Raw genomic sequence first — 27,659 nt, 5'->3', positions numbered from 1 at the left:
TATGATTACTTCACTTTAATGCTCCAGGCATTTTAAACATTCATAACATCACCTTATTTCAGAAGTCATTTCCTCTTAGGTACAGAGTCCGTGTATCTCTGAATTTTCTTCACGGCTCCCACATGCTGTGGGACCACTCAGGGGCATTGTCTTTTCCAGTAGAATCCTCCCCCCCCCCCCACCACCACATGCATCGCAGCCTGACAGTGCCAACAGTTAAACACACTCTGTAGCTTCACTCCCCTGTGGGTGCCGTGGATCCCGTCCCTTCCCAGCACTACTGCTCACCCCAAGTCTGTGATAAACATCCAAGGCGCTGGGGAAATACCGTGTCCGCGGTAAGTATGCCAGCACCTGCTCTTCTGTACCACACAGACACTGAGGCACTTGCATGTTCTGGGTAAAACTGAGCTCTAAATACTGCAGGAGTTAAGTGTGAGGAAAGGGGCTTTTCTCTCAAGAATTAATAACCTTAATGCCTATTTAGCAGATTTATAAATTCCTGTCTGTTTACATTCGTTGCCAAGTCTTCCCGGACTGTACGTGGATGAAGGCCTGTTTGATAAGAAGTAAAGAGAGAACTGCTTAGACGGCACCGGTAGCATGAATACACGTCAGCACCGGGTCCTTCCGGAAAGAAATGCCTGTTCTTCCAGAGGAACTTTTTAAAAGCCCTGGGCCCTGCTGGATTCTTTCCAGGTGATAAGAATGTGTTTTCCCCTCCTCCTCAAGCAGCGGGTCCAGGCATGGTGGAGTGCACCGCTGCCCGAGGTTCTGACTCAATCGCCGGGGTGGGTGTTGGGGCTCCGTGTGGACCCCAGCCCTGTCAGGAGTGGTTCCAGCACACAGCCAGCGTTAGGAGTCTTGGTACGGAAGGCTCCTGAGTCTCGCTAATCTTCCTTGTCCTCACTAAAGCCTGTGAGGTAGTCCCAGGTCTGGCAACAATCTCTTCTGTGAGACAAGAAACTAAGGCACAGAGAGGTTACAGCTCACCCAACACCGAGCAGCCAATGGCAGAGCCAAGACTGGAGTCGACATCTCCAATGAAAGGCGCCTCCTCCCCAGCAACTGGTGACACGGACATGGACACGCACAGGAAGGCTGCCGGGCAGCAAGGCAGGACCACCTGTGCCAGGACAGCACGGAGGGGATGGGACCGTTCCGAGGCCACCAGCCCCTGGTCAGAAGTAAAGATAGACAGACATTTATTTGAAAACACGTGAGGAATGAGGTACCATTTCCTTTTGAGAGCCTCACTTCCCTCGTACATATGCTACTGATTCAGGTTCCTTAGAAAATCCACCAAGAGCCACAGACTTCCTAATATTGCTTTCTTAGCTCTGTCACTGTAGCAGCTGGAAAACTCTCAAACATTCCTGTAACTTAGGACCAAAAGGTCATTACACATCTGTGTTCACATGGGACAGCCTTCCACGCGTTCCCCATTACCAGCTCGCAGAACCCCGTACCCCGCTTTCTAAACGGGTGTGCGCCTGGCCACGCGCTAAGTCTCCAACATCAACCCAGCAGCCACGCCGGGCCAAAAGGAGCGACTGTAACCATCAACAGGGTCCTTGTGCTCCGCATGCAAACTTCACAGACTGTCCTCTGAGCAGCCACGGCATTGTAATTCCAATTCCCCATGCCAGCCCGCCCAGCGGGGTCTCTCTCCTCTTATCCACCATCACCTTCACATCCTCCGCCCACATGTAAGCTCCCACATCGCATCATACTTGAACAGTTGCTTTTTCTTTTCTTTTAAAGAACGTCTTCCCAACCTGGCCGGTTTGGCTCAGTAGATAGAGCATCAGCCTGCAAACTGAAGGGTCCCAGGTTCAATTCTGTTCAAGGGCACATGCCCGGGTTGTGGGCTCGGTTGTCTGTGGGGTATGTGTAGGAGGCAGCCAATCAATGATTCTCTCTCATCATTGATTTTTCCCCCCCTCTCTCTTCCTCTCTGAAATAAAAAATAGTTTTAAAAAGTCTTCCTGACTGCAGACCTGCTTTTTTGTGTGCAAGGAGGACGAGTAAGGGAGTGCGCACACACATACAGACACACACCCACACACACACCAAGGAAGCACACACCACGTTCCGAGAAGGGGCCTGGCCCGTGGGTCTGCTGGGATCCAGCGCTCTAAGAAGGGCCCACTCACTCGGCTCAGCGACCACACGTGCCATCTTGTTCTTCCCGCTGCGAGTGCGTGGCTTCCTGAAAAGCCTTGGAGAACGCTGCCCGGTCCAGTCAGTAAAAACCACACCACACCTCACAGGACACAACTGCGGACCTGCAGGACGCCGTGTGAAGTTCTAACACCACATCGTTCTCATTCTGGGAGACGCTCCCATTCAGGCAGACAGACACTCTGAGAGCCTCACCCCGAGGCAGCGCCTCCTCGCGGGAACAGCACCCCCGCCCGCTCCCACAGCAGGTGCTGGGAGGGAAGAAGGAGGTGGTGGGAGCTCCCTGCGTCAGGGGCAGGACCCCCTGGGGGGAGGGGAATTCTGCCCTCTCTGGACCCCCAGGAACTTCGCAAAAGTGCATGAATTCCAGTTCAGACAAAGATAACAGATCCATCATATTTCAAGGACACCCAACTGTGAAGTCAAGCAAGGCATTGTCTTTTTTCTCTCATGCTTTTTGATGCTTGCAGGCTTGTGGCAAACTTGCTGCTCGGTTTCTAAAACATGCAGAGAGCAGACAGGCAGCAGTGTTTGCTATAGTGGTGCCCAGCCCACATCCACCCAGACCGCCCGGCGACGGACCCAGTGCCTTCAGGAGCGGGATGAGGACGGCACCCTGCCCCGCGAGGCAGAGCACAGCACGGAACCGAGGGCTGCGTGCAGGCCGGTCCAGGTTCTCACAGCAGAGTGTGTGTGTGTGTGGGGGGGACACACGAGCAGGGACACTCGGCGACCTCCCAAATGCTCTAGCATCAGCCCCCGCATGGGCAGAGGTTGCAGCTGGGCACGGAGCTAAGGCACAAGGGCTGCAGCAGACGGAGACGGCACGTGCGGGTCCGAGGAAGGCCCCGGGGGGGAGAGGCGCTGCTTTCACACGGCCTTAGCATAGACACCGAGGCTTCCAAGGACGAGAAAGAAAACCAAATCCCCGTGCTTCCCCTGGAAGAGCGCCGTCCTCTCCCCTCGGGGACACTCGTTGCAGTTTTCGAGTCCGAGCAGCAGTGCAGAGCGCTCAGAGCGCTCCGCCGGGAGCCCCGCGGGGCCGCCTGGGCTCTCGCACTCTCTCCTCCATCAGCCTAGCGAGCTGCCTCTTCCCGCCGAGGCTTCCCGCGGAGCCGGGCGGCCCTCCCGGAGCGGGACCCCCACGTCTCGGGGTCACAGCCTGATGAACGCGGCCGGCTGGCTCTGCTGCTGCTCGGCGTCGGGGGGCGGGAAGACGCTGGATATGGCTATGTCCACGATGCCCTGGCACAGTTCCGCGTAGAGCTTCCTGAAACGGGTTCAAAAAGGTGTTACCGAGGAAGTTCATCCACGTGCAAGCGAGAAGCCGAGGTCTTTTTCACCAGGATCTGCCCTGGCAATCCCACCCCCTGACCACATTTACACAAGGGGCCTCCGCCGTCCACACAGACACGGCGGGAGGCGTCTGCAAGGCCTCGTCGGCGCAGTGACAGAGAACCCCACTCTGACGTGGACCGCAGGGGCGACGGCAATTCCAGCAGAGGGTACGGGCCGCCTGCTGTCTGTGCTGGGGACACGGAGGGCAGGCCTCCCACAGAAAATCCCCTCCTTGTGGTTGAGGGGATGTTAGGAAAGACTCCCCATGAGTGTCACTGAGCTGAGGCCGGGGGAATGAATGAAGTCGGAGAATGGGGACAGGGTAGAAAAGAGGATGCAGGAGGGCAAAGGCAGGGACACAGACTCGGAGGAGGGAGGGAGGGGCGAGGGAGAGCGAGCTGGGGGGAGAAGAGGCAGCACAATGAGAGGAGGAGCAGGGAGAGAGCCAGGGCATTGGGGAGGTGGATCCGTGCAGGCTGGAGCTGCAGACAAGGCACTGGCCTGGCCACATCGGGCCCGGAGGCCACGTCGAGGCTCTGGAGTCAGTCCAGGCAGAGGAAGCAGCAAAGCAGAAAAGCTAAGGAGGCAAACTTCAGAACAGCGACGAGGCCCTCCACCCCTGCTATTCTCTATAGTGTCTGCCTGTTTCATGGGGCAGCTCACAAGACTGAGACTGTCCCTCAGGACCGGCTCTAACGCAGGGTGAACCAGCAGTGTGTGGTCCCGAGAGAAAACTCGCTTCTGGTTATGCTCTGGGCCACTCAGCCTATAACACCAGAGGCCTCACAGGATCTTCTCCCCGCACCCCATTCCTTGTCACTGCTCGGAGGTTCTGTGTTGCAAACCACGCAGCCGCCCGCCCATAAGGAACAGTGACAGGAGGTGTGTGAGGTGCGGTGGTTGTTACTAAAATTGGGACTTGGCCCATCCCCTGCCCCTGGCCTCTCAGGGTGGCCCGGGGCCCTTGTGGCTTCCAGGCCAACTTCCTGTAAGCCACCCCCAGTCCAGAAGTCCTCCCCTCTCAAAGCCACGCACCTAAACCACAGCACCTACTGCCTGCCTATTGCAGACGTGTGACAGAATGGCCCACAGTAGTTACTCGGGCAGCATCTGTCCGTCTCTCTCCTGCAGCGGATCACCCTGAGCACACTCCTCTTTCCTGCTGACCCTTTGGAAGACCTGCTTCTCCAGGATGTGCACATGAAGGAAAAGACGACAGTGGGTCTCAGAAGGACAGATGTCTTTAAGGATCGAGTCCAATGCCTGTCCCTCACATGTGCGGCGTTGCCCAGAGCAGTCCGGACCGTGTCTGCTCCATCACTACTCACTGCATGACACCGAACGTCTCCCCCGTCACTCCTCACTGCGTGACCCCGAGTGTCCCCCCGTCACTCCTCACTGCGTGACCCCGAGCGTCCCCGTCACTCCTCACTGCGTGACCCCGAGTGTCCCCCCGTCACTCCTCACTGCGTGACCCCGAGTGTCCCCCCGTCACTCCTCACTGCGTGACCCCGAGCGCCCCCGTCACTCCTCACTGCGTGACCCCGAGTGTCCGCTCCGTCACTCCTCACTGCGTGACCCCGAGTGTCCCCGTCACTCCTCACTGCGTGACCCCGAGTGTCCCCCCGTCACTCCTCACTGCGTGACCCTGAGTGTCCCCCCGTCACTCCTCACTGCGTGACCCCGAGTGTCCCCCCGTCACTCCTCACTGTGTGACCCCGAGTGTCCCCGTCACTCCTCACTGCGTGACCCCGAGCGCCCCCCCCCGTCACTCCTCACTGCGTGACCCCGAGCGTCCGCTCCGTCACTCCTCACTGCGTGACCCCGAGTGTCCCCCCGTCACTCCTCACTGTGTGACCCCGAGTGTCCCCCCGTCACTCCTCACTGCGTGACCCTGAGTGTCCCCCCGTCACTCCTCACTGCGTGACCCCGAGTGTCCCCCCGTCACTCCTCACTGCGTGACCCCGAGTGTCCCCCCGTCACTCCTCACTGCGTGACCCCGAGTGTCCCCCCGTCACTCCTCACTGCGTGACCCCGAGTGTCCCCCCGTCACTCCTCACTGCGTGACACCGAGCGTCCCCCCGTCACTCCTCACTGCGTGACCCCGAGCGCCCCCCCGTCACTCCTCACTGCGTGACCCTGAGTGTCCCCGTCACTCCTCACTGCGTGACCCCGAGTGTCCCCCCGTCACTCCTCACTGCGTGACCCCGAGTGTCCCCCCGTCACTCCTCACTGCGTGACCCTGAGTGTCCCTCCGTCACTCCTCACTGCGTGACCCTGAGTGTCCCCGTCACTCCTCACTGCGTGACCCTGAGTGTCCCCGTCACTCCTCACTGCGTGACCCCGAGCGCCCCCCCGTCACTCCTCACTGCGTGACCCCGAGTCCCCCCGTCACTCCTCACTGCGTGACCCCGAGTGTCCCCCCGTCACTCCTCACTGCGTGACCCTGAGTGTCCCTCCGTCACTCCTCACTGCGTGACCCTGAGTGTCCCCGTCACTCCTCACTGCGTGACCCCGAGCGCCCCCGTCACTCCTCACTGCGTGACCCCGAGTGTCCGCTCCGTCACTCCTCACTGCGTGACCCCGAGTGTCCCCGTCACTCCTCACTGCGTGACCCCGAGTGTCCCCCCGTCACTCCTCACTGCGTGACCCCGAGTGTCCCCCCGTCACTCCTCACTGCGTGACCCCGAGTGTCCCCCCGTCACTCCTCACTGCGTGACCCCGAGTGTCCCCCCGTCACTCCTCACTGCGTGACCCCGAGTGTCCCCCCGTCACTCCTCACTGCGTGACCCCAAGCGCCCCCCCCCCCGTCACTCCTCACTGCGTGACCCCGAGTGTCCCCCCGTCACTCCTCACTGCGTGACCCCGAGCGTCCCCGTCACTCCTCACTGCGTGACCCCGAGTGTCCCCGTCACTCCTCACTGCGTGACCCTGAGTGTCCCCGTCACTCCTCACTGCGTGACCCCGAGCGTCCCCGTCACTCCTCACTGCGTGACCCCGAGCGTCCCCGTCACTCCTCACTGCGTGACCCCGAGCGTCCCCGTCACTCCTCACTGCGTGACCCCGAGGCCACCTGCACCGGCTTCCCCTGAAGCCACAGGAGCTGTCCTGGAGGGCAGGTGCCGCCCACCCTCGCTCCTCCCAGAGCCGGGCTGGTGCGTGCCCCTTCCTGAAAGCTCCCTGCCTCCCCGGGCACACGCCTCCTCTCAGTCCCAGCTCCAGCTCCATTGCATCGCCGATGCTTTTCCAACCACCTGCTGCCCGGGGGGCCTGACCTCCTTGGTCGTCACCGTCTCCGCTCCAGGACCCTGCTCCCTCATCTTCTCCCCTGCAGTCTCTAGCTGTGTCTGCAACTCTTCCTGCAGCCACCACCTGCCTGAGCAGCCTAAGGGCTCCACACACACACACACACACACACACACACACACACAGGAAACGGGAGAGGCAAGGCCTCCGACAAGCCCCTGCCAGCAGGGTCCCCAGGGACTCCTGTTCTGCCACCTCCTCCCTGACAGCAGCCAAGGAGACCTCGCTGAGACAGGCCGTCCCAGCTTCCTCCTGTCCCAGCGCAGCGGTGTGAGGCTTACTGAGCACAAGCGGGGGCGCCATTGACCTCGATGAGCCAGACCTTCAGCTCCTCGTCTACCATGAAGTCGAAGCCAAACAGCTGGAAGCTCTGGTAAGGGAGGTGCCGGGTGCTGATGGCGGGCTCCACGCTCAGGAGGCAGCTCCTGCGGGCAGAGGGACAGCTCGCTGAGAGTTGGGGAGGGCGAAGGGACCGGAGATGGGCCAGAGGACTGCCCGTGAAATGTGCTGCCAAACGTTGGCTTTGACTTCGTCCTCTCCTTTTCCAGTTGTTAGCAACAGATTCTTCAAGACAATGCTACGTATCGGGCAGCTCGTTAGCAGACTGTAACCATGCATGTCTTCACAAAAACAGGCGGCTTTCCCAGCTCTGAGCTGTCGCCTTGGCCCCTGGAAAGGGGAAGGGGAGGGTTTCCTCCCTCAGGACGGCTGCTGCCCGTTTTGTTTATAGTAAGTAAAACACTTTCATGCATGTTTTCCAGAGAAAAGACGTGGGCCAATGGTCAACCAGTGAGGGGAAGAATTGGCACAAAAACTATTGGCCTCATTCGTTTCTTTTGCTTGTTCTAGTTCTGTGGCCAAATTGTTACTAATTAAAAGATTGAAGAGCTACATATATTGAAACTAAATGTGGAAACAGAATAATTATTAGCATCAATTACTGTTTAAAAAAATTGGAAAAACAGAAAAATTGGAAAAACAGAACATGCACTATAAAACATAAAAATTTGAAAAAATATGTAAAAGTTGAAAGCGAATCTCAGAAACATGTGAGTAAGTGAGGTCAGAGGTCAGGCTGCCGAGGCCAGAAAAATCAGGGAGATCTTCATAAAACAGAAAAGACCTACGTATTCTGGGATGGCTGTATTAGAGGACAGCGGCTTATTATTCTTAAGCTCCTGGGTAATTACCTCGTTAGACCATCTCAGCACCAGGAGTAAGTATTACTTTACCCCCTCTCTATGGAAATCAAAGCTTAGCTCCACGAGGTTAAAACATGGACCGTGAAATGTGCTGCCAAACGTTGGCTTTGACTTCGTCCTCTCCTTTTCCAGTTGTTACCGACAGATTCTTCAAGACAATGCTACGTATCGGGCTATGAGCTTAAGAATAATAAGTCGCTGCCCTCTAATACAGCCATCCCAGAATACGTAGGTCTTTTCTGTTTTATGAAGATCTCCCTGAAGATAAAAAAAAAAAAAGGGAGATCATAGCATTCTTCAAGACAATGCTACGTATCTTTTATGAAGATAAAAAAAAAACGGCAGCAGCCGTCCTGAGGGAGGAAACCCTCCCCCTGTCCCCTTTCCAGGGGCCAAGGCGACAGCTCAGAGCTGGGAAAGCCGCCTGTTTTTGTGAAGACATGCATGGTTACAGTCTGCTAACAAGCTGCCCGATACGTAGCATTGTCTTGAAGAATCTGTCGGTAACAACTGGAAAAGGAGAGGACGAAGTCAAAGCCAACGTTTGGCAGCACATTTCACGGTCCATGTTTTAACCTCATGGAGCTAAGCTTTGATTTCCATAGAGCAGGGGGTAAAGTAATACTTACTCCGGGTGCTGAGATGGTCTAACGAGGTAATTACCCAGGAGCTTAAGAATAATAAGCCGCTGTCCTCTAAAACAGCCATCCCAGAATACGTAGGCCTTTTCTGTCTTATGAAGATCTCCCTGATTTTTCCCTAACTGAACGTTGGGGCAACTCCCTATCTATAAAAATAAAATCGTAACATGCTAATTAGACCGGACAGCCGAACGACCTTCCTGACGGCCTTCCTAATAACCCTTTCGGGCGAAGCCGGGGCTGTGAGGGCTGGGGCAGAATTTCGTGCATTGGGCCTCCAGTCTTAGTAATAAAATACATATGATAACTCTAAGATGACCACAGATAGCTGTCCTTATACTCAACTGTGCAGTTAGAAGGGAAACTATGCAGGCTTCCCTGGGACAAAAGCCATAATTGAAAAATAATGACCATGAATATTCCAAGATTCAAGAAGCACTATGAATGTGTACAAACAAATGTGTACAAAGAAAACTATATCCATCTCATAGTAAAATATATTTTAAAAAATTAATCTTAAAAACAGAGAAAAAAGTCATTAAAAGCAATATTAAGATTTCAGTTGACATCTGAGAAGAAGAAAAAAATGGAAGCCAGAAGATAATGGTGTCACCTTCAGAGTGATAAAAAAATATTATCTGCTGACCTAGAAATCTGTTTCCAGAGCAAATGTCCTTAAAAAATAAAGACAAAATAAATATACTAATAAAAACAAGTCTGAAATACATGGAGCATTACTGACCATCCATGTACCCACATCCACACTATCAGGCCTCCTCCTTGGTCCCTCCTGCTTTATCTCCAGAGAAAATCACTATTTTGAATTTGTTGCTTCTCTCTTTATTTTTATCACATATGTACCGTCCTCTAAATAATGTATTTACTAAACTTTGCTTGTTTTTCAGTTTATATGAATAGAATCAATCTGTATGTGTCTTGTATACAGCTTTTATTTTTTTATTTTTGGGATTGACGTTATGTTTGTGTAATTCCAGTGAAAATACCCTTCAGGAATAAGAGAAATAAAGACTTTTTCAGATGATGGAACATTAAGAGGACTTATCACCAGCAGAACGGCTCTAAAAGAAATGACAAAGTCTGAAGGGAAATGATACCAGAGAGAAATCTGGAACCTCGGGACTAAAGGAAGAGAAAAAAAAAAGGCAAATATCTGGGTGAATAAAAATGTTTTTTCCTATTTTATATTTAAGTGTGTTTCTTATAGACAGCATCCAGTTTGGCCTTATATTTTTTAAAACCAAACTTGGCTATTTACATAACAAAATGTAATTAATGGTTGATACCAAAAATTATAACATTATGTGGTAGAGATTTCAATGTATGTGGATGTAATGCACGTGGCAACTGTAACATAGAGACGGAGAGTCAAATGATCTATAATGTTATGTCTGCATTTTATGGGAAGTGGTGAATTAACTCTAAGAAGACTGAAATATGAGATATGTATATTTTTGTAATCCCTAGACTTACCACTAAAATATAGGCAGGTAAATAGAGCCAAATATTCAATAGGAAAATTAAAACAGAACTCTGAAAATATTCAAATAATTCTAAAGAGGTCAGGAAATGGAGACATGAAAGCAAATAAAAACAAAGAAAGAGGGAATATATTGACCAAATAATAACATGGTAGATATAAATCTAACCAAACCAATAATTACATTAAACTTAAATGGTATAAACATACCAATTAAAAGACAGAGATTATTATATTATATTCAAAACAAAACAAAAATAAAACAAAAAAACTCAACTCTACATTGTCTACCAGAATCCTATAGAATAGAATAGAATAGAAGTAAAAGAATGGAAAGAAGATACAACTAATCAAAAGAAAGCTGGAGTGATTATATTAATAAAAAAATCAACTTTAAGATATGAAATACTAAAGAGATAATGACAGATATTATACAATAATATAGTCAATTTTCCCAAAAGAGACAACAATTCTAACATATATGCACGTCACAATAGATCTTCAAACTATATAAAACAAAAATTGCTAAAACTAAAAAGAGACATAGAAAAATCTAAACACTTGGAGACTTTTATTTTTCTCTCTCTCAATAATAAACAGTGGAACAGGAAAACAGCAAGAACATAAAAGACATGAACCTCACTATCAACCACCTTCACCGAAGTCGCATTTATAGAACACAGCCTAAGCAGAGCAAGTAAATGTTATGCTTAGAGCACAGGGAACATTCACAAAGATGGATCATATTCTAGGACATGAAACTAACACATTTTAAAGACACAAAACCATACAAACTATATTCTCTGACTACAATGGAATTATAGTAGAAATCAGTAACAGAAAGATATCTGGAAAAATCCCCTACTATTTGGAAATTAAGCAAAAGTTTCTAATAACACATGAGTCAAATATAAAGTCACAAGAGAAACTATGAATTATTTTAATAAAATGAAAAAAAACCCCACACACAACATAGCAAAATCTGGAGGTATGGCCAATGAGTACTTAGAGGGAAACTGATAGCATTAAATGTTTATATTTTAATTTTTATTATTTAAAAAAACATATCTTCATTGATTTCAGAGAGGAAGAGAAAGAGATAGAAAGATCAATAATGAGAATCATTGATTGGCTTCCTCCTGCATGCCCACTACTGGGGATTAAGCATGCCACATTGGCATGTGCCTTTGACCAGAATTGAACCTGGAACCCTTCTGTCCGCAGGTCGACGCTCCATCCACTGAGCCAAACCAATTAGGGCAAATTATTATATTTTTAAAAAATGAAGTCTCTCAAATAAATGATCTTTTCACAAAGAAAAAAATGAAGTCTCTCAAATAAATGATCTAACCTTTCACAAAGCAAAAAAAAAATAAACACCTCCCAAACGCAGAAGGAAATAATAAACAGCATAAATCAAAGAAAACAAAACCAAAAACAATAAAGATATCCAGTCAAACAAAAAAACTAACTTTTTAGAAAATTAATAAAACTGATAAGCCTTTAGCCAATTCAATCATCCAAGGAATAGAGAAGATATAAACTACCACTATAAGGAATGAAAGCAGTGACATCATTGGAGATCCTACAAATATTAAAAAGGATAATAAAGAAGTATTACAAAAGAATTTTGTCTTTAAATTAGACAACTTAAATGAAATAATCCCTTGAAAGACACACACTCCCAAAGCTTCTCCAAGACACATATAACTAAAAAGATACAGTTAGGTTACCTTATAATATGTTTGATTTGGACTAAGATAGCATTCTCCAGGGTAATGTTCAAAGCACTGGTCAGGTACTGATTGAACTCCTCAAAGAACATTTCATTCCCTTCTTCATACTTCCCATAGTTCTTTGAATATTCCTTTTGAATGCAGTGATTGGTCAAGTGGCAGGTTTTGTCTTGAAAATTATCAACATGATACGGTTCTGATGCAGTCCGCAGCACGCCCTCCCGATAGAGGTAGATATTATATTGGTGATCCACCAAGACCCAGCTTCTGCAAGTCAACACAAACAGTTACTCAAGTCCCCCCCAAGTTCCTTCACATCAGGTATCTATATCATGCCCACTCCTTGGTTTTCTTGGCGGGAAGCAGAGGCAGAGGTAGGCTCTAAATCATTCAAGGCAGGCCACAAGTGGCTGAGACAGTGGACTAGCACTGTAATGATCAAACCAGACATGTCACCACCAACAACAAGGGGACTCCGGTCCATTCAAGAGCCACCATTTTGAAGAGATTGGATTGGTTTGCTTTAAAGGTTGATCGGTGAAACCTCCATTTGCCATGTTTGGTAATTTTAAATAATTTTAAGAGGAAGACTGTCCATCCTAAATCTGACCTGACATAAAGGCAGCTGAGACCAAGTCCTTTCTGAAGAGCCAACAGCAAGGCCAAAAGCAGGCGGGGCTGAGGGTCATGCCGCTTTAGAGAGCCCCTCAGCTCAGAGAATAAAGTCCACAAACCCGAGATGTGTTCATGAAATCTTCAAAAGGTAGGACATAAATAAAGTCAGGAAATATTATTTGTCAAGGTCACATGATCTGTTGGGTCTTAATTACAAACCCGTGTATATCTCTCCCATTGTAAGGCAATTTATGTATGTATGTATGTATTATTTTTTATTTATTTATATTTTGAAATATATTTTATTGATTTCTTACAAAGAGCAAGGGAGAGGAATAGAGAGAAAAACATTGATCAGCTGCCTCCTACACCACGCACCTTCACGCGCGCCCCCCTCACCCCCCCCCACACACACTGGGGATGTGCCCACAACCATGGTAGATGCCCCTGACTGGAATTGAACCTGGACCCTTTAGTCCACAGGCCAACGCTCTATCCACTGAGCCAAACCAGCTAGGGCTGTAATATTTTTTAATCCTCACCTGGGAATATGTTTATTGATTTTAGAGAGAGAGAGAAAAAAAGAAACATCAATGTAAGAGGGGAAACATCAATTGGTTGCCTCTTGTATGTCCCCAGCCAGGGATGGAACCTGCAACCTAGGCATGTACCCTGACCAGGAATTGAACCCTCAACCTTTCAGTGTAAGGGAGGACCAACTGAGCCACACCAGGTGCAAGGTCCAGATGTTTATGCCTTTCCCTTTGGATACACAAATCATTTTCATTAAAGAAAATAGTAAACGAACAAACAAACAAAAAGCCCTATAATCTTAGAAAGGAAATTATTGTAGGACAAATAGAGAATTAGATACAGAAGCTCAGTTTCATTCAGCTGTGCTCAGTGTTAGTAACGTATTAAACAGTCAAACAGTTCCTCACATTGTACCTCACCCTCCTCCTCACACACCACTGCCTTACCTAATGTCGAACTTGCGATGCCCTGGCTCCAGCAGCAGAGGGCGCTCGAGGTATTTCTGGATCACATGCACCTGGCCCTGGTTGTCTATGAAATCCAGAAGTTCTGCAGCATCAGAGGAGATGAGGATGCCTTCACCTAACCCGTAAAGTTAAAACGAAAATTAGTGCAGTCCATCCCAAGAGGAACCGCTCCCTGCAAAGCCAGGGAGGAAACACTGACAGCAGTAAAACACAGACAGGAGCTCTGGTCGGCTACTCACTCTTCTTTCTCCACCCTTCCCCGGTCCAATCTTTCACACTCTCCCTTCGCCCACCAAACACCAGGATAATTCAACTTTTCCTCCATTCACGGTTGTAAACACTGTCTTGGCCAGCTGCAAATGAAGTTTCACTTCTAAGGACACTGTAAAGGTCCAGGCACCCTACATAAATGCCGCTCTCCTGTGGGTCACTGCCTGCTGTGATGAAGACGATGTCCTGCCTGTGACACGTCCACACCCTCTCTTATGGCAACACCAGCAAGGTTAGGGCATAGAAATGCAGGGGCAAGTGGATTCCCTGCAGTTCGGTAACAGAAAGAAATTGGCTACATTCAAAGTATCCATCAACATTAAATAAATGATACAATATCCTTTTTAACAGCTTCACTGATATAATTGACATGCCATAAAAACCACCCTTGTATAAGGTACAAGTCAATGGTTTTTAGTATATTCCAGTAATTATCATTACAACCTTATTTTAGAACATTCTCATCACCTCCTGAAAACCTTACATCTGTTAGCAGTCTTTCTCCATTCCTTCCTCACCCCAGCCACTGACTAACACTAATTTACAATAGATTTGCCTGTTCTAGATGCTTCATATAAATGGACTCATCCAGTGTGGAGCCTTTTTGTGTCTGGCTTTTTAAATTGAGCATCATGTTTTATTTTTTAAATATATTTTTACTGTTTTCAGAGAGGAAGGGAGAAGAAAAGAGAGACTGAAACATCAATGATGAGAGAGAACCATTGATCATCTGCCTCCCACAGGCCCCCCAGTGGGGATTGAGCCCACAACCCAGGCAGAGCATCATGTTTTTAAGGTTCATCCATGTTGTAGTATGTGGCAGTACCTCATTCCTCTCTATTTCAGAATAATATTCCCTTGTGTGAATATATCATATTTTGCTCATTCATTCACCAATCAATAGACATCTGAATTATTTCTACTGTTGTTTGGCTCTGATGAATAATGCTCCTAGAAAAATCTGCATAAAAGTTTTGTGTGGACATATATTTTCAATTCTCTGGGAAATATACCTAGGAGTGGAATAATATAGTAATTTTATGTTTAACTTTTTAGAAACTACCAAACTGCTTTCCCAAATGGATGCACCATTTTACATTCCCCCCATATATGAGAGTTCCAATTTTTTCACATTCTTACCAACACTTGCTGTCATCTGTCTTCATAATTATAGTCATTTTAGTGGGTGTGAAGTGGTATCTCATTGTGGTTTTGAGTTGCATTTTCCTAATGCTTAATAATGGGAAGCATGTTTTTATGTTCTTATAGACTATCTTATCTGTATGTCTTCTTTCAAGAAATTTCTATTTAGATTCTTTGCTCACTTCTTAATTGGGTTGTCTCTTTATTATTGTGTTATATGAGTTCTTTATACATTCTGGATGCAAATGCCTCTTAAGAGACATGATTTGCAAGTATCTCTGTCTGTTCTAAACAGTTTTATTATTGCATGTATCCCTCAATTTTCTCTTTTAAAACCATAACTGCCTCCCTCCCCATAGCACCCTCTAGACAAGCACTAATCTGTTCTCCATCTCTATAGCTTTGTCATTCCAGAAATGTTATATAAATAGAATTATACACTATGTGACCTTTGGGAATTGGTGGGGTTTTTTTCTTCACACAGCATAATTCCCTGCAGATTCAACCAAGTTGCTGATGTTAGCAATAGTTCATTCCCTTTGCTAAGTAGTATCCTGTGGGATTGATTCACGAAAGTTTGCTTAATCTTTCACCTTTTGAAGGAATCTGAGTTGCTTCCAGTTTGGGGCTATTATGAATAAAGCTTCTGTGAACAATCACACACAGGTTTTACATGAACATACTTTCTTTTCTCTGGGACAAATGCCCAAGAGTGTGCAACTGAATCCGGAGCTTACAGGAAAAGACCCAGCGGGAGAGTACATGTGTGGAGATGTACATGCAGAAGTCTCCAGCATGTAGATTAATATTTAAGACTATGTAACTAACTGTTACATGCTAGCTACCCTCAGGATTCAGCTGAGAAGAGTAACTCATCTAAATACATCATTAACGTCAAGCGTACGACTGCACCCAGCACTGGGAACCTAAGGAACGGCAATGCCAACTCACCTTTGGCACCGGAGGATGACTTTGCAATCCAAACATTGCCCTCTCCATCCTCCTTCTTTTTGTTATAAGAAGCCAGGAAGAATTCCCTTTCGTCCGTCCTCGAGCTAGGCATCGGCGGGTGGATTCCATTCTGCGCGGGAGCAGCTGGGGTCTTGAGATTAGTGGGGTAGATCACATAGGACTCGGGGAACCATGAGCAGGACTCGGCCAGTTCTGGGCTTGTCTTGATTAGCCTGGCAGATTACAGAGGGTCAATCGTCTGTCACTCTCTTCAGAAAAGCCAGTGCTACCTCCAGAGCTCGTCAAGGAGGCAGCATATAAGCAGGGCCAGGGGCTGGTCTCCTTATCTCAGTCTTTGCTCTTCCTTTCCTGGACTGATCTGTAATGCACTACAGATCGCACACAGCTACCATGCAACCTTACAGGCATGTGTCAGCTGCGTCAAAAGGGTCCCCATGTCCAGAACCTCGGCTCTTTTAAAAATGTATCTCTAGCCCTAGTGGATTTGGCTCAATGGATAGAGCATTGGCCTGCGGACTGATTCCAGTCAAGGGTACATGCTGGGGTTGCAGGCTCAATCCCCAGTGGGGGCATGCAGGAGGCAGCCAATCAATGATTCTCTCTCTCATCATTGATGTATCTATCTCTCTCCCTTCTCCCTCCTTCTCTAATATATATATATATATATATATATATATATATATATATATATATATATATATATTCTATATAATAAAACCCTAATATGCAAATCAACCAAACAGTGGAAGAACTGGTGGAATTACTGGTTGCTATGATGCGTACTGACCACCAGGAGGCAGATGCTCAATGCAGAAGCTGCCCCTTAGTGGTCAGTGGGCTCCCACAGGGGGAGCTCTGCTCTGCCAGAAGCAGGCTTACAGCTGGTGAGAGCAGGGGCTGTGGAGGGAGCCTCTTCTGCCTCCACTGCAGGCGGGCAGTAAGGAGTGAGGGGTCCTGGACTGCGCGAGCCCTGGACTATGAGAGGGATGTCTGACTGCCAGCTTAGGCCCAATCCCCTGGGGTACCGGACTGAGAGAGGGTGCAGGCTGGGCTGAGGGACATCCCCTGCCCAGTGTACTGGGCTTCTAATATATATATATAATCTCCAAGGAAACTTAACTTGAAATAATCCTGAGCCAACACTCCCCTGGCTTCAAGACAGACTAAAAAAGGAATCTTTCTAATGGGACACTGGATGCCAGTGGTCATAACTATGCGTACCTCCTGCCCCCAGATAACATGACAAACAGAAGATAAAGCCAGGCTCTGGGCGAGGCACTTCATAAGCAGCAGGGCTTGCGAAGAGCTTCCCACCACGTCTACTCTCCAGCTGGTCCCTTGAGGGGGAGGCACCAGCACCTCAGTTCATAGATCAGACACTGGGCCCCACCAAAGTGAGTACATTTCCCAGCATCCCTCAGGTCGTACATAAGACACAGGCACGATGCAAGTACAGCCCTAACTCCAAAGTCCTAACTCTGTATGGCCCTCCCTCCCCAGGGATCAGAGCCAGCCAAGAACCAATCATGGGCCTTCCCTAAGCTGGGCTCATCTTCTATCGAACTGCGAATATTAAGCTTCTGTTAAAATTCACCTGCAAAACCCAAAACCCAAAGTCTATGCGCAAACAGCAGAAATAATGAAAAAAAAATTTTAATTGAGATTTAAAATAAAGTTATTTTAAAGACAACATGATTTGAGCTACTCAAACTTAAAGGGACAAATACATTACTACTTCACTGAATGTTCAACTCTCTCTGCACTGTCCAATAGGGTGGCCTCTAGCCACATGTCGCTTCTGAAATGTGGCCAGGGTGACACATTTCAAGGGCTCAGAGGAACTGAATTTTAAACTTAGCTTAGTTTTAATTTAAAAGCCAAAGCACTGTAAAATATTTGTCCATTAAGCAACAACTTCATTGTTTTGGCAGGAGGGCATTTCACTTTAACCACTGCAGGGCCTGGGTGCTGTATCTCGGCGTGCACACAAGTGCACTCATTGCCAGGCGCACTGCTGCATCACCACAAACACACCACTGTTCACTCGGAGACAATGGGCTGATTCAGTCCACGTGGCTTTCCCCATGTGATAATGAGACATTGTGATGTGTTTATTATGCAGACAGCATGTGTTACAGTGATAGCTAGATAAATCATAATTGGTTACTAAAGTAAAATGTAACATTTGTCTAGTTAAAAAAATAAATGTGGGCAACTTTAAAATTTAAAATAAAGTTAAACTACAGATGCAACTGAACAGGGACACAGAAGCTAGAACTACAACCAGAACAGTAGGCTGGGAGGTCTGACACAATTTTACAACGAATGACGAACAACTGCAATTTGTTGTGGCACAGTGTACATGAGACATGTGTAGCAAATACATAATGAAGTTGATCTTCCCCTCAACAGTCAAAAAAGAATCAATGAAATTAGTGGCTGAAATTCAAATGAAATATTCAACAAAATAATGTAAACAAATGTGTAACAGAATCTGTGCTTGTAATTTCAGTCAGCTATAAAATGACTTGGATTTTACACAAAAAAGAAAGCACTTCAGATAAAAATGTGGTAACAGAAATCATTTTGAGGAAATAAGACTAAAAAACATATTTTACAGATAATGAACAATCTTTAGTCAAGCCAGTAAAGTAAATGCCCACAGAGTATAAAACATTTTTAACAATAAGGATTGATTCAAAACTTGAAAATTTTTTTAAAAATTGTTTTTAGCTTTAAATAAGCTGTGTGATATAGAAGCTGCCCATTTAACATATTAGGTCTGTCTCCTCAAAGGATTTACAAATATATGGAGAAAAATTGTCAAATTGAAGCCTAAAAATATCAAGCTCGCCGTGTGGCTCATTTTTAATCATTTACATCTGTCAAAGATGAGTTCCACCTACAATCGAAAAATCAGTGTCTGCAGGGTTGAGTTAAAATTCGGATTTACTGGGATTTTAAGACTGATATTTCCTTTATTATTGCATTCTACTATCTGATGCATGTTGGAAACATCTACACTGTTTTCTGAAGCCCACTCCATGGGAAGTATCATGGGTACAGCTATTACACTGGTTCAGTATGTGCTTGCCAATGCTACCATGACTCACCAGTACAGACCTGTTGCAAGACACAGAAGGCAGTGTTTAATGATGCTGTGTTCTTTGCCAGGAATGGTCAGAGGGGATAGTTTTGTAAAGCCTTAGTGTACAGTTAAAACACTAAATAAAGGAATTTCTTGAAATAAAAGAAATGCTTGCTAAATCATTTTTAAAAATATATATTTTTATTGATTTCAGAAAGGAAGGGGGAGAGAGAGCAAGAGAGAAACATCAATGATGAGAGAGAATCATTGATTGGTTGCCTCCTACATGCCTTCTACTGGGGATCAAGCCTCCAACCCATGCATGTGCCCTTGACTGGTATTGAACCTGGGACCCTTCAGTCTGCAGGCCAATGCTCTATTCACTGAGCCAAACCGGCTAGGGCTAAACCATTATTTTCAATAATCCATTATTTCACCCAATAACCAAAGGTTAAAAAATGGCAGTGTGATTTTCACACTGTTACAAACAAGCTAATTTTAAAGTTCAGAAGAAGAGAAAAGAAAACTTTATTTATGACCCAGCCAAATTGGTATGAAAATTTATGCTGGGACTTTAAAATACAAATAAAAAATAATGGTTTTACATATTTTTATAACATGCCTTAATATGCAGAATATTTTTAACTGTAACAGACAGCAAAGTAGCTGCAAAAACTAAGGGAAATTTTGAAGAACACTTGGTTGAAGTTAATAAATTTAGAGTTCTTTTCAATTTATTCAATACTCTTTTCAATTTGATAGTATACTACTGAGTTAACACAAGAGTTGGTGAATTTAACTTGGACATAGTTTTGAAAATGTTATACCTTTGCTTTAAACCCAAGTTAATTCTTCTAATAAAATCATCCTGTTTTGTCACTGTGCATGTGATTATTAAAGAAAAACGTTTACTTGGTATCTGATTCAGTTATTGAAAATTTTTTACATAGGTGGGAGCAAATTGGGTATATAAACCTTTTTTTAACCATAAATTTTTATGAAATCTAAATATAGAACAATAAAAATTTAGTGCCTGAATTAAGATGTGCTGGAAATGTAAAATACACACTAGATTCTGAAGACTCCATATAAAAACAAAACCTGAATACATCGCTCATTTTTAAATATTAATTACACGTCAGAATGAAATTTTGGATTATTTGATTAAATAAAATAAAATATATTATTACCACAAATAGCACCTGCTTCTTTGTGCTAGTGTGGCTACTAGGAAATTTAGTCACAGTGGCTAACATTCCATTCCTGTTGGCCAGTGCCGGCCCTCAGGATCACCTTCATTTCCTGCACAAAACCAAGACCAGTTTCTGTAGGAAGTTCTTTGCATTTGTCCCATTTGGAAAGAAATCATGCCTGGAGGCTTATTTACATCTCCAGGAGAGAAACGCTCACGAGAGGAAAAGAGAGTCCGTAACCTGAGCTGGAAGAAAAGCCCTTCAGGGCTCTGAGTCTGTGGCCTTGGGCCGCCATGAATCTGACACTCCCTGTGATGCGGGAAGATGCCTGCAGTCCAGGGCCAGGGTAGGATCCTAGGAGAAACCCTCTGGGGCTGCCCAGTGGCACTGTCCCTGGTCCTCTGGGTATAGGCTGGCATCATCCTGGCTCAGCTGCAACGGCCCTGCTGTCCTCCATGAGCTGCCATCTAAGATGTCTTTTTTTTTTTTTTTTTTTTTTAAACTCTCCGAGCCCTTTTGAGCCATGCAAAATTATGGGAAAGATAAAATGATAAAGGGTACCATCATCTCCCGGAATGACTACCCTCCCTCTCAGGATACCCAAGAGAATAAAGGGCACGTGTGAAGATGAGGACAACCCCAGTCTGCATAAGTCAAGATGTCATAGACTGTGTTGCATGCCACCGAGGGGCAAAGAGCAGGTGTGATCACCATCAGCCCCATTTTACAGATGGCCTCTGGGAGTCAGCCTGGCGCTGTCCAAGGTCCCAGAGAACAGACACCTACTCAGACCTGGTCATGTGTCCTGTACTACGCACTCCACCTCAGTATAGTAGCTGCTGAACATGCAAATACTCAGAATAGTTTCCTACAGCATCCTCTGTTCTCACTCCTAAAAGCAAAATTCTACCTTTATCTTTTTAAAAAAATATATTTTATTGATTTTTTATAGAGAGGAAGGGAAAAGGGATAGAGAGCCAGAAACATCGATGAGAGAGAAACATCGACCAGCTGCCTCCTGCACACCCCCGACTGGGGATGTGCCCGCAACCAATGTACATGCCCTTGACCGGAATCGAACCTGGGACCCTTCAGTCCACAGACCGACGCTCTATCCACTGAGCCAAACCGGTTTCGGCTCTCTCTCTCTTTCTCTCTCTCTCTTCTTCTCTGAAACAATAATTATATATATTCTAGAAGCCTGATGCATAATATTCGTGCCAGAATGGGCCTTCCTTTCCCTGGCTGCTGGCACTGCTTTCGCTCTGGTCCAGAGCTGCCTTTCTACCTTCCTACGCTACTCAGAGGCCCAGAGCGGCTGGGACAGGCCTGATGCTTGGTGGCTGTGTAGGCAAATTAACCACCATCTTTGTTGGTTACTCACTCCTGATTGGCTGCAGGTGTCGTGAAGGTACAGTCAATTAGCATATTTATCTATTACTTGGTAATCTATATATATATATATATATGTATGTATATATATATATATATATATATATATATATATATATATATATAAAAGACTTCAGAAAGCATGTCTCCTCACTGAGAGAAGTGGATACTAAGTCACTGGGGCCATTGAGTCTGAACAAAAAGAGGGGCATATCCCTATGAAGACTACACCTTTAAATGTCTAGAGTCTAGAAAGAATGAGTGGGGAAAGAGCAGGTGCAGTGTCATCCACCTGAGCGACTTGTTTGGCTGCGCACACAGGTTCACTCGGCGTCACGGGAAGGACAGTGGAGACCTGCCACAGCAGCCCTGATGTGAGGGGCCATACCCGCCTTCCCTATAGAAATGGCAACAACCGCAGTGATGACCACAACAGCAGCGATAACAATAACCTTTCACTTATACAGAGTGACCTCTGAGGCAGCATTATTCAAAGCTTTCACATAAATTAACTCAGTCCTGACAACAACCCCGAGGCAGTTCCTATTATTGTCCCTAATTTACAGGGAAGGCAACTGAGGCACAGAGTCACATGCTCCCTATAGACCCTGTGCCCCACACTTTACACGCATCACCTTTATCCCTCCTCACAACCACCTACGAGGGACATAGTGGGACTCAGAGGGAGGAGGAAATTTGCCTCAACTAATCCAAGGGAAAGCTGAGATCACAAGGTCAGTGGATAATATCGCTTCCTCTACCTCAGGCCACTGTTCTTAGGATACCTGCCGTCACCCAAGCTGGCCGAGAGGGGCAGTGCAGCAGATGCGGGTCCAGGTGTCCTTTCTAAGGGGACCCTGCTGCCGTGAGCCGCTGCCAAGGTCCTGTGCGTGCCCCTTCTCCAGCGACCAGCTGTGCCCAGAAATGCCCCACTTCTCCCCATACCAATGGCTGACCGATGCTGGAGTACAAAATACATCCCCAGTCCATCACTTACACAATATACCCATCCCAGGCTCTGCTTTTGGGAGCCTCACTCAGAGACAGACAGACAGACAGACAGACAGGCTCCGTCAAGTGCTGGATGACAGCCTTCTGGGTTGCAATCCAAGCAGCTTAGAGGAAGCACCAGAACAGATATGTGTTGGCTTTTTAAATAAAAAGCATTTTGCTCTTTAAAAATAACCCCGCATTTCTTCCTTAAGTGCTTCATGATGAAAGCGAACACCATTTATGTAAAAAAAAAAAAAAAACAAAAAAAAAACCCAAGGTTTTAAGGAGCACTTACTTCACTAGAGAAGCTTTGCGACACAGTTTGTCCGCCCCCCTGTAGTAGTTCACCAGCTGCACCAGCCCCGGCTCGTGACCTGTGGAGGAAAGGGAGGTTCAGGGGGCCAGGCCTGGCTCAGGAGAGGGAACAGCTGTGTCACACCAGCGCTCTCTGCCTTCCAGGACTGGGTGGGACAGGAGTGATTCTGCTGCCTGCACCCCACGGCCCCTGCCTCCGCATCCCACTGGGCCACTCAGCCCCCCCCTCCGGGGGAGATTATAATATCCACATCCCAGAGCTGCTGGAGACCACTGCTGCCTGTTTGTCCTTCTGTATCACCTCTCCCGGATCCCCTCCCCGGCTTAACACACTGACTGAGAAGTTGTCTCTGTAGAGTTAGGACATCGGCGGAGTCACACTCCTGACCTCCCAGCCTTTTCCCTGCAGCCGTCAGGGGAGGCGGCAGAATGGACGCTCCTGCTCCCGGCGCATCTGCCCTGCGGGCTCCCAGGAAAGCCACCCGAAGGCAAGGGGAGGCAGAGGGAAGGCCACAGACGCTAAAGCCTGAGGCCTTTCCTCTGTGCATCACCCCGCAGGGAAACACACTTTCACTAGGTCTTAGGGCAAGTCCCCTCCTCCATCAAATGAGAGCAGAAAGGATACAAACAAAAACAAAAGCCTGGATGTAGTTTAAAATCCTAACCAAATGCATTGGATTTCCAGCACCAAAAAGCAAAAGTAAAACCAAAGGAAGGGAGTTTGAGTTGACGCTGCCAGAGGTATAAATGATTGCTCTGAGAACAGCAGACAACTGACTGCAGTTTCTGGCACTGCCTGGCCGGCACCAGCTCCCTGGTTCACACCTGGGCTGCCCACCCTCTCCCCGCTTGGCCCAGGCATCCTGAGCCTCTACCCGATTTTCCCTCGGGGGTTGTGTGTTGCACTTTAAGGAAAATACGCCTACAGTGAAGGCATGAAGCCATGCTGGTTGTGGGATGCTGCTTGCTTTCTTTTCCACAAACGCCAGACGTCTCCTGCTCACCTGCCGACTCGGTGGACCTGCTGGGTGGTTTCTGCTCCTTCTTCCTAGACCCGAGCACCACGGCAGTGCCGCCCACCTGCTTCGGCCCCGGCAGAGCCAGGCGTGTTTTTAACACTAGGATCCCAGCTCAGCTTGGACAGACAGGAAGGAAGCCGGGCAGGCGGGGAAGTGGACGGAGCAAGGAGGAAATAAGCATTCCCGACAGTAAGCAGAGTTCCTTCCCCTCTGAGGGAAGGCTTCCCTGTGCAGGGGCTTCTGGGGGAGACAGTTAACAGAAGGTGATCTCCAGGCAAACTGCCCATATTCCAGGATGTCTGGGGGTCAGAACCAACCCCAGCCTGCGTCAAAAACTTGTATAATAATTAAAAAGTGGCGGAAGTGGTTCACGGTCCGTTCCTAAGAAAGAATCGTCAGTAAAGGTGGTGTGGCCACACCCTTCATTCCAGAACCACAGAGGGTCCCATGCAAAGGCTGGGAGCTCCCGAAGCCAGCTGGGTCCTGAAGGCCTATTCCAGTCTGTGTCCCTGCACCCTCCCCACCCTGACCACACCTATTTCTAGACACTGTTTCCTCTCCTGAACACAGGACACTGTTCTGCCTGGCTGCCCTCCAAAGCAGAGATGGCTTTTCTTCATTCTCGGGTCTCTGCGTGGGTCTCTGGCCTATGATTTGGCCCCCGGCGCAGGGGATTTTGGCAGGGAACATGGCCACCAGGGCAGAGGCTGCAGTTTCTGGTGACTGTGCATGGAGGAGAGGCCGTGAGCTGCGCGCAGGTCAGTGGGATGTGCGCTGAAGTCCCTGCACAACTTCTGGATGACGTCATCTGAAGAGGAGGGGGTGGTCCCCGCCCCGCCCCCTCCACGGCCCGCAAAGCGCACCCGGTGGTGCCAAACCGGCTGCCACCGCGTGGGTGAGGCAGGGCAGAGGGAGTGCCCGGCGCCGTGAAAAATGTGCGTGCAACGCCGCTGTGCCCCACGCTGGAACACGCGCTCTCCGGGGAAGCTAAGGGACGGGCTGGAATCACATGTCCCCGGCCTCCCCTGGGCTCCCGTCAGAAGCTCCAGCTTTTGGAGTTCGGGTCTTTCCCCGGCGCCCGGCGGTCCTCTGAGCCCCAGGGAGCAGAGGGGTCCTCGGGGTTTGCACCACACTGTGCCCCTCCCGCCCCGCACAGGCGGAGCGTTCCCAGCCCCGCGCTCAGCCCAGACCTGCCGACGGGGCGCCAGGCGTGGGATGCAGAGAGGGGGCGCGCGGATGCGGGATGGGGGGCGTCTGGCGGGAGATGGGTGTGTGTGTGAGGGGTCCCACCTGACGATGGGGACGTCGGCCCAAGGGAGGTGCAGGACTGACTGCGGGGGGCCGCGCGGTGACCCGGGTCCAAACCCATCCGGAAGACGGAGAGTAAGAAGGATGGTCCAGACCTGCAGGGTCCGCGCCTGCTCGGCGGGGTGAGCAGGGGGGCAGCTCTGTGGCCTCAACACAAAGCCCGGCTCCAGCGGGCGGGGCGGGGCGGGGCGGGGCGCTCACCCAGTCTCCCGAAGGGCAGCCGGTTCCGCTCGCCCAGCATCAGGTTGAACCTGGGGTTGTCCCGCCGCAGCCTCTTCCAGTGGCCGGAGGCGACCAGCAGCCGGGACACCTCGGCGTAGACGCTGCTGTTCTCGTCGCGAACCACGAAGGTGAACATGGCGAGGCCGCCGGCGCGGGGCGCGGGGACCGGCGGCTCCGCGTGGACCCGCCGCACAGAGCCCAGGCCCGGCCCCGCGTCCGCGCCCCGCGTCCCCGCCCCGCGTCCGCGTCAGGAACCCGGTCCCCGCCCCGCGCAGGCCCCGGCGCCGCGGCCCCGCCCCGCCCTCCCGGCGCGGAGACTCAGCTCCGGCCCCGCCCCGGCCCCGCGCGTCCCCGCTCCCCGGCCGGGCGCACAGGCCCAGTTCCCGCGTTCCCGCCCGGCGCACAGGCCCCCACACTGCGGCCCCCACACCCCGGCCCTGCTCCGCCCCGGGGTCCCCACCACCAGAGCCCGCCCCGCCCCTTGCGTATCTGGGGTCCCGCCCCGCGCGGTCCCGCCCTCGCCCGGGAGCCGGCTGGGCGGCCGGAGGGGCCGGGCGCTGTGTGCCCACGCAGGGCCTGCAGGGGCGTGGGGAGGCGCTGGAGAGGACCCCGGGCCAGGGCCGCGTCCTCCGCCGCTCTGGGTCACAGCTGGGAACCGTGCTTGCAGAAGAGGAATTCTCCACTGCTATTATATATATATTTTAAAGTTATTTTTATTGTTGACAGTATTACAGATGTTCCCCATTTCCCCTCTTTACCCTCCCCCCCTCCACCCCAGGCCTTCACAGTACTATTGTCTGTGTCCATGGGTTATGCATGCAAAGGGTGTCCCAAACCATGTAGACACACACTTTGAATAGTTATAAAGGCCGTGTTTATTAAAATGCATTTCATTTCCAAAATGGAGCTATCGGTTCTTAAAGTGTGAGTACATTTGTGGGGGACACCCTGTATGCATCTAAATGCTTTGGTTAATCTCTTCCCGTCCCCCTTCCCCCTAAAATTTGTCCGTCTGTTCCATGCATCCATGTCTTCGGACCTATTTTTGTTCCTCAATTTATTTTGTTCATTATATTCCACATATAGTGAGATCATGTGATACTTGTCTTTCTCTGACTGGCTTATCACGAAAAACATATATATTGCTTAGCATAATAATCTCCAGGTCCATCCATGATGTCTCAAAGGATAAGAGATCCTTCTTTTTTACTGCATAGTATTTCATTGTGTAAATGTACCACAGCTTTGTTATCCAATCATCTGCTGATGGGCACCTGGACTGTTTCCAGACCTTAGCTATTGTAAGTAACACGGCTATGAACATAGGGGTGCATTCTTTTGAATTGGTGTTTTGGGATTCCCAGAAGTGAGATCTCTGGGTTAAAGGCAGTTCCCATTTTAATTTTTTGAGGAAACTCCCTACTGTTTTTTATAGTGGCTGCACCAGTCTGCATTCCCTTCAACAGTGCACCTTTCCCCCACCTGTTTATTGATTTGATGATAGCCACTCTGGCAGGTGTGAGGTGATACCTAATTATTGTTTTTATTTGCATCTCTCTGATGATCAGTGATTTGAAGCATTTTTTCATATCTCTCTTGCTCACTTTGGAGAAGTGTCTATTCAGGTACTTTGCCCACTTTTTAATTGGATTGCTTGTGTTCCTTTTGTTGAGTTGTATGAGTTCTTTATATATTTTGGAAATTAGCCTCAATCAGATGTATCTCTGGTGAATATGTTTTCCCGCACAGTGGGTTCCCTTCTCATTCTGAGGATGGTTGGGGTCTCCGTTCTCTTTAAGCTGTGTCCAAGATGTGTGTCCTTTCTCCTCCTGCTTTAGGCCCACACAGAACCCAGAGTGTTTGGTGGCTGTGGTTCTTTGGGGTCGAGGCTTCTTTCACCTGCTGAGAACCCCGGGTGTCACTCAGCGGGGGGACTTTAGGTCTCTCTGGAGGACTGGATCCTGCACAGGCCCAGGAGCCCGGACCGCTGCCCCCCTTCATCCCCTCCCCCCGCCCGCCTCCCCCCCCCCCCCCCCCACACACACACACACTGACAGGCACTGGCTCCTTGCTTCCCCTTCTCCGGACCTAGATTTCTCTTCTGAGTGGGTGAATAAGTCTTCAAAGTCCCTTCCATTTTTGGTGCATTTGAGGGACAAAGAAACTTCCAACCTCTCTCATACATTATCTACATCAGCCACGCGCCTCACAACTTTCACTCTT

General features: G+C 48.7%; 1 protein-coding gene across 1 annotated transcript; it reads right to left on the bottom strand.

Moving 5' to 3' along the window:
• On the bottom strand, positions 1-25,702 carry TTL (tubulin tyrosine ligase). Its single transcript, XM_084900271.1, has 7 exons — positions 25,416-25,702; positions 22,868-22,946; positions 15,886-16,118; positions 13,501-13,636; positions 11,903-12,172; positions 7,110-7,253; positions 1-3,454 (listed from the first exon to the last, which is right to left on the bottom strand). Exons 1-7 carry the CDS (start codon positions 25,570-25,572, stop codon positions 3,340-3,342), a joined length of 1,134 nt encoding a protein of 377 aa, XP_084756397.1. The 5' UTR covers positions 25,573-25,702; the 3' UTR covers positions 1-3,339.
• Positions 25,703-27,659: the final 1,957 nt, after the last annotated feature.

Source organism: Pipistrellus hanaki (genome assembly GCF_964339955.1).
Source record: "Pipistrellus hanaki genome assembly, chromosome: 12".
In the NCBI taxonomy this organism is placed as follows: domain Eukaryota; kingdom Metazoa; phylum Chordata; class Mammalia; order Chiroptera; family Vespertilionidae; genus Pipistrellus; species Pipistrellus hanaki.
Note: the sequence above shows the minus strand (reverse complement) of the source record. Positions and strands in the feature narration are given on the sequence as shown.

Coding starts and splice junctions, on each gene's coding strand:
- TTL (XM_084900271.1), bottom strand. CDS start 25,572: ATGTTCACCTTCGTGGTTCGCGACGAGAACAGCAGCGTCTACGCCGAG. Junction 16,119..22,867: donor CGCAAAGCTTCTCTAGTGAA/GTAAGTGCTCCT, acceptor GTAATCTGCCAG/GCTAATCAAGACAAGCCCAG. Junction 3,455..7,109: donor GGCGCCCCCGCTTGTGCTCA/GTAAGCCTCACA, acceptor AACCCGTTTCAG/GAAGCTCTACGCGGAACTGT.